The following is an 11,490-nucleotide window of genomic DNA, read 5'->3' as shown; positions in this document are numbered from 1 at the left end:
CACACACACACTGCACAGACATATACAGGCAAATACCCATACACATAAAATTTTTTTAAAGTACCATTACTGAATAGCAAATGTGTGGTGACCAGTGTAAGAGCTTTTATTTTTGTGTCATATGGAGTAGGCATGGAGTTGAATGCCCTGGGCGGGAGCATGCCTTCAACAAAATCCCTGCATTAATAGCTTGCAACTAAAGATTTTCATTCTGGAAGTTAGGATTCATTTTTTTTTTTTTAAACAATTAAAATAGTCTAGCTGGGCTCAAAAAGCACTGGTCAAAGCCAGTAAGGTTTCTGAATCTGTAGCATTCCCCTGCAATTTTTTTTTAAAGGTTTCATTTTTAGTGTGTATGTGCACATGTGTGTAGGTGCCTGCAGAGGCTAAAAGAGGACATCAGGTCTCCTGGAACTGGAGTTACAGGAGCTTGTGAACACCTGACATGGGTATTGGAAGTAAACTCTGGCCCTCTGCAAAAGCAGCAAGTGTTCCTAACCAGCGATTCATCCCTCTAGTCCCCCAACCCCCTTTTAAAGATCTCTAAAAACCTTGAATTTTTCCACATATAGCACACAAGGAGTGTCTTGCCAAGTGTAGATTGGCCCAGCAGCTTCATATTTCCCCAGGTGTCCGAAGGTAACATGAGAAACCAAATGGAAAAGGTCTAGTTCTCTACGGCAGGCCTCTGAAAACATTTTCACCTGTTACTGATGGTAAGCAATCCATAGCCAACGCGTACTCATCTTTGTACTTTTCCATTAACTGACACCGAGCAAACCAATACCAACTGAACCAGCTTCTTGGCCAAGCTATGAAACAGGACAAACGTAGCCACACAGGTGGGAACTGAAGGCTGCAGGCTCTAAGGGTCTTCTTGCTAAAATGTGAACGGAATGCTGGAAAATGGAAATGGGAAACCCAACCCAGACAAGTACTACCTTTGTCCCACATCAATATAAGGACTGAAATGTGACTAACTCTGAAAATAGTAAATTGACTTTTGCTTTTCTCTGAAAATACCCTACGATTAACTTGAGAATCGCCTTACCTACATTTCTACACTAATGAAAACCACGCAGTAACAGAGATGTGTGTGTTCTTTGGGGAAGTGTGTTAATTCATTTAACAATTTAAAACAATTTTTAATTAATAAAAAAAATTAAACTGTTTGTGTATGTGTTCTCCTGTGCATGGATGAAGGTCTGCTGAAACTTAGAGTTCATTCTCTTTCCACCATTTAGGTCCCAGATATTGGATGCAGGTTGTTGGGCTTGGCAGCAAACACCTTTATTCAAGGGAGCCATAGCAACAGCCCTTATTCACTTTAAAAATAATATGAATGCTGGTCTGAACAAAGCCTAATATTTCTGAGGAGAAATTATAGGATATTATAAGCTCATTGTGCAAAAATTATGAAAGAACCACAGACGGTATAATGAAGAGACTTGCACAGCAGTAATTCTAAGCAGTACTTTCTCCATTACCATCAATGGAATGACAGTTCACAGGGTAATGGAGTTACAACTATTTGTTTCTCTCTCTCCTTCTAAGACAGTCTCATGTAGCCACAAGGCAACCTTGAACTTGCTATGCAGCTGAGGAAAAGCACGAGCTCTCCTGTCTCCACCTCCCCAGCACGAGGGCCGCAGGTGTGTGCCACCATGCCCAGTTTATGTGGTGCTTGGGACAGTCAGGGCTTTGTGTATCCTAAGCAAGACATTTACCAACTGAGCTGAATCTTAAGTCCCCAGCGAGTTCATTCAAAAAAGAAAATATTTTATTCAACAACACATGAGATTTACCAAGTAAAACAGCAATCTTTGTTAAATATTTTGATATCAAATATTTTTCACTAGTTTGAACTTCTCATAGATTAGGGACAAATTTTCTAACCTGAGATATGAGTTACCTATTTGCTAAGTATTACTACTCTTCACTACTTCTTAAGAAAACAAGATAGGAAATTTATTTTGGCAGGAGACGGCCAGCTCTCAATACTAAGGATATTTTCAAAATAAAGGAAATAAAAGGACTCCAATATAACGTCGTTTTGGTTTTGATTTCTTGAGACAGGGCTTCTGTATGTAGCTGTCCTGGAACTGGCTCTGTAGACCAGACTGTCCTCAAACTTAGAGATCGCCTCCCAAGTGCTGGGATTAAAGGAGTGTGCTACCACACCTAGCCCAATATACTGTCTTAATACTAAAGTCCTGCCAATGGGTAAATCACCATCCTTAAGTGCAAATTATGACATCCGTTAGTGGATCCCCCAAACAAATCAATCACACTTTTACACACTAAAACATAGAACACTTCCTTTGGGAAAAAATTCTAGTCAAATTTCAAAGAACAGGTATTTTTTCTTAATCAATTTTTGTCTCAGAAAATAAAACCAAAATAAACTTTAATTATATACTCACTTTGTTAGTACTTTTTTGTCACCAGTTTTTGGCCATTAAGAGTTTAAATTATAGAAGGCAAAATGAAAGTCACAACCACTTGGCTGAGCACAGAAAAGCAGACAAGCTGTGGGCAGAAGGAGTGGAAACGGGTCAGTCCAGTCCACTTCTGTGAGGGCAGGGTTCATTCTCTTCTAGTCTGTCCATTTGACAGGAAGAGGAGAACGGAGAGCATGCTCCAGACAAGAGGAAAAAATACAACAAAAACAAAAAAACCTTCCATGATTAGGCCACTGATTAAAAAGAACTACAAGCCAGTGAGCACTACCTTATAAATTAGTCAAACATTTTATTATAGAGTATATATATTTATATCAAAAGCACAAAAAGACTTTTATTCTGGGAACCAGGAAGATTGTGACATTACAGGAGTATGATTCAATGATTCCAGTCCATTTCCACAAGTATTGATTCAGCCCCCTTGGCTGACAGAAGACAGATGAAGCCAAGGTCACCGCTCTGACCCATGCAGGCTGCTTAACATGATTTTCTTACTCAAACTGAGACCTATATTTCCAACCCCAGGCACCCACTTTCCAAATATTTGCTATGAATTAAAGTGGGTACTGAGCCAAAGATTACACTCAAAAATAATCAAGGCTAATGGTCCTGTATGTCAGAAGATTAATCCTCAAATAATAAGGATATCATAATTGGCACTGTCATCTAATTCTAAATAAAAAGAATCATCAAATATCCTGGTGGATCTGCAGTGACTTACATAGGAAGAAGTAAAGCTCAGAAGCATCTCGTAACTGAGCTAGAAGCTAGTAACAGATGGAGTGAAACCCATCATCACCACTGAGGGTGACTGTTATCAAGTTCTTAGACATGGCTGGCAGCTCAAGGCAGCTTAGCGCTACAACGTTTCTCAAGGCTTCACCAGAGAAAGCACACAACAATGGTGATTTAACAGTGACCTTACTCTTCCCGTTTGTTCTTACAGGCCCTTGCTATTCTTTTAAAACTTACTCCCTGAGAGGTCCCAGACTATGTCAAGTAAAGAGATCAGAGTAAGCTTGCAGTTCATCTTGTTGGAAAACAGAAAACTGTATCGCTTTCTACACGTGCTACACTCAATATTTAAACAGTCATCAGGACAAAGTCAACTTCTCAACAGTTTTGAGACTACTTGAGGGTAAATGTCATGTTTTTAACACCAAATTTATAGTCAAGGAGTTAACTGGTGGTGCCGAAAATACAAACGTAAATATTACCTTAAAACAATAATTTGTGCCATCCAGTGTACTTATTAGTAAAGTAGGTTACCACTACTAATTTATTGCTTTTAATGTGATGAACACCAGATGTGACAGCTGAACTTTGCAGTGGGACATAAGCACACTTGTATCTTTAATTCTTTCCACGAAATAGGACATGTACACATCCACGGTAAAAAGACCACGTAGCAGATGCCTCCTCAGTCGGCCAGTCTTGTAAACATTGCATTGTGCAGATTTTCATACTTTGATTCCAAATTAAGAACAGTTAAAGGCAAATTTAGTAACTGAGGGGTGGGGGAGAGTCCAGTTTGACTTCCTGCAACATATGGTACCACTCCCCCCTTCAGAAACAAAACCAAACCACAAAAAACCCTAGCAGCACATAAAAAAAGTTGCAGAACATTTCAGTACTCTTCCTCCCATCAAAAACCGAACAAAAATAAAGTGCAGCACCCATCAAAGTGTCAAGAAAATAGCCAAGCTCTTCCTTTCCTGTAACAAAATAGTCCTTGGCCTCAGCAGTCTGCCACGAGTTACACAGTATCCATCATTTTCTCCTCTTCCTCTTTATGTACCACTGAGCTGACACTGCAGAGCGGTGGGCTGATAGAATGATGGAGATAATCTGGATTCTGGGGGAGAGAGGAAGGGGACAGCACTGGATAAGCAGCTTCACTCACACCAGGACATTCAACTGCACACATGGCTTCGTGCTCTCTGTTCCTCTGAAGCACAACAAAATAGGAAAGAAATGGATTTTTGGAGTCTACTGAAGTACAAAGAACTGAGGGTAGGATGACATTACTGAATCCAAAGAGATGTGGTGATAAAGACAAGAGTGGATATATGTCAACAGAAATGTAACAAGTACCTCACTTTTTTAACCCTTTCAACAAAACTAATTTTAATTCTTTAACCATACAAGGCTAAATTTCCCCGTGAGCATTGTATTTTAATTAATATGACTTTTGGGGGGGCCAGAGAGGTGACTCAGCAGTTAAGAGCACTTGTTGCTCTTCCAAAGGACCAGGGGATCTGACAGCCTGTTTGGCCTCTATGGGTGCTGCATGCACATGGTGCACGGACATGTATTTAGGCAAAACACCCATACACATAAAATAATAAAATTTGAAAAAATGTTAAAATACAGTTTTTAGTCAGCAATGTATCCTTAAGATAACTAATTACAACAGTTAAGTACTATAAATGTCAAACATTTTGATAAAGGCAAAATCCATGTCCTGAGTAAAGTAAACAAAGAAAAAAAAAACTTTACTTTTCTTGAGAGGTGCTTCTGCTTACATTTAAAAAAATATGAGTTCAGAATATTGTTCAATTAACGCAAAACTAAATGCATGATTTTTAAATGTTCCATGGGTATAAGTGTAAGGTCTTAAAACCCAAAATTTACTTGGCTATTTCCTTCTTTTTAAGTAATTTTTTTTCTCCTCAGTTATTCTGAGTATTTTCCAGTGACTTGGACTTTTTATTACTTTTACTATCTAATTTCATTTACTTTTAATAAACATTAATGAGCAAAGTTATCCAAATAAGATAGGTTTCTTTAGTAAAAGCCAAAAGCTACATAGGAACTTGATTATTTCCAAGAGAATATTTTTTATTTTGTTTTAATGCTTCTATTTAGTATTATTAATACTCAGGGAGAAAGAAACATATCACAACAACTTAACATATCAGAAGCCAACTTAAACATGAAGCGGCTGCTCCAAGAAGCCACTGCTGAGTCCTCTCAAGGCCAAGAGTGGCGGTAGATGACATGTTTCAGAGGACTGTTTTTCACTATAAAAAACTAAAACCAAGAAGAGTGTTACTGAATTCTAAGCTTTATAAAAGTCAATATTCTTGTTATATTACCCTGTTTCCACAAAGTAGTGCTAAGTCTTTTCTGATATTCGATTCAGATTCTAGAGCCCTTAAAGACCAAACTTACAGTCACTCTAGCATGATACTCAGAACTAAAAGCAATCAATATCCCTAACCTAAGTGACACTGAAATTCCCCTGGTTGCCCTGTCTGTTCATCTGTCAGGATTCTCAGCACTTCACTTCTCTCAGAATGCAGTTCTCCCCAAAGCATGACCACTTGCAGTGTGTGACCCCCAAGACCAGAGAAGGACGTTCAAAATCAGAGCATCAGCCCATCCTTACTGTGTTGGCTTTGGGCAAAGTAATTTAACTTTTGAAAATTTCAATTTGCTTATGGGCAAAAATGAATTTAAATAATCACAGCATATTTAAGAAGATTAAATGATACATGTCAACATATTGTACAACCCATGAAATGTAGATGAAGTTTATAAAATAATCACTCAGAGGCTTAATATTAATTGCAAATTCTGTGGCCTATTGGCTCAGGCTTCTTGCTAGCTAGCTGTTACAAATGAACCCATAACTATTAATCTATGTATCACCATGTGTTCCATGGCTTTGTCTGCACCCCATTACATGTTGCTCTTTGGATGGCGGTTTGGCATCTCCCCACTCTTTCTCCTCTCACTCTCTTGGATTTTCCTGCCTGGCTCCATCCTGCCCTGCCACAGGCCAATGCAGCTTATTTGTTAGCCAATGGAGTAATGCATATTCACAGCATACAGAAAGATATCCCACAGCGCTGTGATTAAATGATACATGTCAACATATTGTACAACTATGAAGTGATATAAAAATGGTATACCATTATTACAATAAGATTGTTTTCAGACTTCAAAACTGTCATCTTGACCCCTTGGATGGCCTCCTCCTTCCTCTCCCTGAGGCAGTCTCGGTCAGAATGCCTAAATTCTTACCCTGTAAGGAGCAACTAGTCTATTAACCCAGAGTAACTTAACTAAGTATGAAGATTCCTGATAATAGTAATAATTCAAATGACAAAATTATAGGACTCCCACCTTCTCTACCACAAGTAACAATGGAGGCCTAGCCACGTTTAACAGCTGTTAACTGGTATGTATAAGAATGACTTCTCTCAAACCAGAAGCATCTTGAGAATACAGGTTGCTTATATTTTAATATATGTAAAGAACCACTGACATCTTAGTCTCTTATTCCACTGTATACATGAGGTGACTAATTTTAGGTTTATCTTACTGCCTTTGACATCATCATAAAACTCCCTTGGAAAAAACTGCTTTCTCATGTGCTACTTCTCAATATAGTATTTAAGTATCATTAAAGAAGTGATCTGGGGGCTAGAGATGGCTCAGCAGTTTAGAGCACATGTTCCCTTGCAGAGGACCAGGGTTCACTTCCCAGCACCCACATGGTGGCTCACAACCATCTGTAATGAACAGTTCCAGGGAACCCAAAGCCCTCTTCTGACCTCCCTCTGTGAGCACCAGGCACACATGTGGTGCACATATGTACATGCAGGCAAAATATTTTCATTCACATAAAATAAATCTTAAAAAATTAAAAATAAAGAAGTGATCTGTAGGCATTTTTCAGGGGGCAATTCCTGACATGTCTAATTAAAGGAGAACACTAGTAATTATTTAAAGTCAGAATGTGATTATTTACACCCTTGAAAATGTTTTTGATTGAGTTAAATATGACCAGTTGCTTTCCTTACTATTTTAGATACTACATTAGGTTAAAGTGCTGTGTAAAACTTAACAGCTGTTTAAGTACATGTTACTAAAATGGTAAAATTATAGTGACATAAGGTCAAGACATTGAAAATTTCAATTTTTACCATTTTGAGGCTTAAAGATAAATACAGGACTCTCCTCACATTGTCTTCTGAATGACACTTTCCATCTCCCAATGTAGACAACAGAATAAACTGGCTAAAGCTGGTCTTAAAATCTTGGAGCCTGGAAATGAGAGATAACTGGGCTCTATTAAGTGGCTACTTCTAAAATCACAATGGGCAGGGACTGTCTGACAATATCTTAAAAGCTCTAGGAAGTAGTATCAGCTGCACTAGTGTCTGCCCCCCTCTTTTCACTGATATTTGTGTATGTGTGTGGTAACAGCATAGTTTTTCTCTTGATCTAACAACAGATTCTGAGGAAGTTCAAACAGTTGCTAACACTATCACTAGATATATAACATACAAAAAATGCTACTTAACAAAGTATTAATTATATAAAGCCATGCAACAGATCACTCTAGCTATCACTCACATGTCTGTTCTCAAGCTAATTTCATCCTTTCATCCTTTCATCCTTTAAAAAACATCAGAAGGAGATGTTTGGGGGGAGCCACCCGGAGTTTATGACTGAGATAACACTTGACATTAAAATGTTTAGGTACAGCTCATCTTTTCCACATTAAGGTGAGACAGAATTTGGTGTCTCTAAGAGGTAGAAGAGACTCAATGCCAAGGCATGGAATGAAATAAGACTAAGGATTATTATTATTATTATTTATTTATTTTGGAGACTGGGTCTCTCAACATTCTCCCTATGGCAATCAGGCCTGGAGCTCACAGAGACTGATCCATCTGCCTCTGCTTCCCGAGCGCTTGGATTAAAGGCACGAGCCACCACATCAACACTAAGGATTATTTTCTGAGTCAAGAAAATTTTAAGTGGTCATACATACATTATGCACAAGTGGTCCTAAAGAAGAAAATTATGTGAGTTCATTTATGAAATGAGTATTCCCTTTTCCAGCTTACCTGTGTTAAGGATTCTAAGGAGCCTATGCATCCAACACCAGAATGGGGACCATGATTCTGAACTGTTACAGGTTGAAAGCTTTGTGATTGAGCATAAAGTCTTACTCTTGACTTGAAAGCTTCAAGTTCATTTCTGAATGCCTCAAAATAACCTTCTTCCTCTGCCTAGAACATAAAAACAAACAAAAAGAATGTTTCTGGGCCGGGCAGTGGTGGCACACACCTTTAATCCCAGCGCTGGAGAGGCAGAGGCAGGTGGATCTCTGTGAATTCCAGACCAGCGTGGTCTACAAGCGCCAGTTCCAGAACAGATTCCAAAGCTACACAGAGAAACCTTGTCTTGGAAAAACAACAACAAAAAAGGAATGTTTCTGGACTCCTAAACCACAGAGTAAATTGCAAAAGCATATAACAGAGCTGGAGTAGAGGCAATACAGAACAGTGAAAATGCAGAAACCAGTACAGTCTCCTCACAGACTGTGAAGTTTCTTTTACAGGAACATTTACAAAGAGTTGGTCTGCTCTATATTTCTTTCTGCTTCAACAAAATTAATAGGAAACAATACTCCTATACAAACACACAAAGTGGGAGTGGCCTGGTAGTACAGTTTTTAAGCTATTCAGGAGGCTAAGGCAGGAGAATACCCAGTTCAAGGTCTGGTAGTCAAAAGAGTGAATTTACCAGGAACAGGGCAATTTAGTGAGACCCTTGGGTGGATGGATCTCTGTGAGTTCAAGGTCAGCCTGGTCTACAGAGCAAGTTCTAGGACAGCCAGGACTATTACAGAGGAACCCTGTCTTGAAAAACAAATCAAAACCACAAGTTACTTTTTTTTTTTTTTTAATAACTTTTCATTTTGAGACAGGGCACTTGGTTAGCATGGACAGGGCTCAACCCCTAGAATTGCAAAACAAACTTTATCAAGCTCTCACATTCACTCTATTCTCACTTAACTGGGGATGGGGCACTATGACCTATCTAGTACATCTTTGACCTTTTAAGACTATTTGTAAAAGTTATACAAGACAAACTCAACATTCAGTTTCATTACTGTAAGGACATTTTAAGTGTTCTAGTTGAGCCAGTGTCTGGCATCTGGAGACAAACAAGCATGTTAACTTTGGCTGAGGGAAGGGGCTCACTCTCTGGCATCCAATGATGTAGGAGTTCTCCACGACAAGCCCCCACCTTCTGACAGAGGCCTCTTTTTAAATGCTCCTCCTATGTGTACCTGGCAGGGTACATGCCCTGTGCTAACAGTATGCTTGCTGGCTTTAAGTTCAAGGGCGAAAGAGATCTTGTTAATGGAGTTTAGGTCGTAGAACTTGGTTGAGATTGTAGATTAGTTCTGGGTTACATAAACAATGGAAATTATGTTCTGGGAGGGTATCCTATCTTTTTGGATAATTTCTTTAGTTAAGCTTAACATCTTATTGTAGTAATAGCTAGCTAGTACTTGTGTGGCCCTATGCTACTACTGTCCAATGCTTGCGTCCAAAGGTAATCGCTATCCAAGGCAAACAACATGATAGCTGACTACTGTAATCCTAACGCCAAGGCTTATCAAGAGACCTGACTCTGTTTAATGACAAGACATTGTTAATTTTCTTTACGCCAGTTTCCTCCCTTACAAAACAGGAGTAAAAAGCTTCATAAAGTGCAGAATGATTTCATAAGTTAACTCATGTGAAAAGCTTAAAACAGTGCCTGTCATGACAGAAGCACCCAATGAATATTCTTACCTAATTGTTAATATGAAAACTGTTAAGGGTGAAGATTTTTTTTCAGTTCTGTTTTATCAAAGAAAAAAATTTACATGTAGTGTGGCAACATCCCATTACATATTAAGTATAGGTTTAAACACATTAAGGTATCACTAAAAGGCATAGTTTTGTTTTGTTTTGTTTTAGCTGAGGATCAAACCCAAAATAAAAACTATACCTTTGCTTCCATGAGTTAAGTAAAAATTTAGTTACTGGGTTGGGGATTTAGCTCAGTGGTAGAGTGCTTGCTTAGCAAGCACAAGGCCCTGGGTTCGGTCCTCAGCTCTGGGGAAAAAAATAAAAATTAAAAAAAAAGTTCACTATAAACTGTAGGATAAGATTGTAGGAAACTGCAGGATTAGACTGCACTTCAGATTTTTTTTTTTTTTAAGATGTATTTATTTATTACATATACAGTGTTCTGCCTGCATGTGTTCTTGCAAGCCAGAAGAGGGCTCCAGATCTCATTACAGGTGGTTGTTGGGAATTGAACTCAGGACCTCTGGAAGAGCAGTCAGTGCTCTTAACCTCTGAGCCATCTCTCTAGCCCCCAGAGTTGTTTTTGTTTGTTTGTTTGTTTTTTACATTTAAAAATAGAATTTAATTATACTACCACTCAAGCATAGCTAAAGTTAAACTTCTGGTGTATTTCCTTTTAACTTCTAATTATGTATGATGAAATGGGCAAGAAACCATATGTGTGTGTGTGTGTGTGTGTGTGTGTGTGTGTATGTGCGCATGTGTGTGCGCATGTGTGTGCATGTACATGCGTGCAGCAGTGACACCTTAAGGACAAGGACCTAAGTTTGGATCCTCGTCTCCCAGGTAACATTCCGGCATGGTGGCACACATCTGGAACCCCAGCACTAAAGGGAAGGGGAGGTGACAAAAACAAGCAGATCCTGGGGGCTTGCTGGCCTAGCCACAATGGCCAGCTTCAAGTTCACTGAGAGACCCTGTCTTGGAAAATGGGAGCCATTTACCCGCTGTCAAGTTCTGGCCTCTACACTTTATATAAGTAAACTTGCATGTACACAGTATGTAATATTTAAAAGACAAAAACTACTCTTTAAAGCACCCTCCCCCAACAGGTGAGAGCAGTGAAATATGCTTTTCATCTTGTCAAGTCTCTCATGTTTGGCTTAGCTGAGGATAAAAGGCTTCACTACTGCTTCACACCAACTGCACACTCCTCAAGGAGAGTGAAAGCAGCCATCACAGCTGCATTATGAACTCACTGTCACTGGGGGCCTCCCGACTGTCAGGACTCCTGAACACATGCTGAGAACCTGCTCTCTAGGGTGCATTCCTCAAAATGGTCTTGCTATTCAAATGTGCACTTGCTCAGTTCCAAAGGAGCTATTCTAATGTATACTTCTACTAACAGTGAATTCAAGTCT

General features: G+C 39.0%; 1 protein-coding gene across 2 annotated transcripts in view; it reads right to left on the bottom strand.

Annotated features, from left to right (window-relative positions):
• Nucleotides 1-2,734: 2,734 nt before the first annotated feature.
• The window catches only part of Cdc37l1 (cell division cycle 37 like 1), a 31,236-nt gene continuing 22,480 nt past the window's right edge, over nucleotides 2,735-11,490 (bottom strand). Inside the window, exons 6-8 of one of the 2 annotated variants that reach the window (XR_004946805.1) lie at nucleotides 8,327-8,491; nucleotides 7,397-7,517; nucleotides 2,735-4,317 (exon numbers count right to left, since the gene is read on the bottom strand). Coding sequence is in view for 1 of the 2 variants with exons in the window: in XM_036208789.1 (XP_036064682.1) it covers nucleotides 4,219-4,317; nucleotides 8,327-8,491 (264 nt within the window). In the remaining variant the exon portion in view is untranslated. The remainder of the gene's footprint in view (nucleotides 4,318-7,396; nucleotides 7,518-8,326; nucleotides 8,492-11,490) is intronic. The other variant, XM_036208789.1, reaches the window with a different exon arrangement.

Source organism: Onychomys torridus, chromosome 1, assembly GCF_903995425.1.
Source record: "Onychomys torridus chromosome 1, mOncTor1.1, whole genome shotgun sequence".
Lineage (NCBI taxonomy): Eukaryota > Metazoa > Chordata > Mammalia > Rodentia > Cricetidae > Onychomys > Onychomys torridus.
Note: the sequence above shows the minus strand (reverse complement) of the source record. Positions and strands in the feature narration are given on the sequence as shown.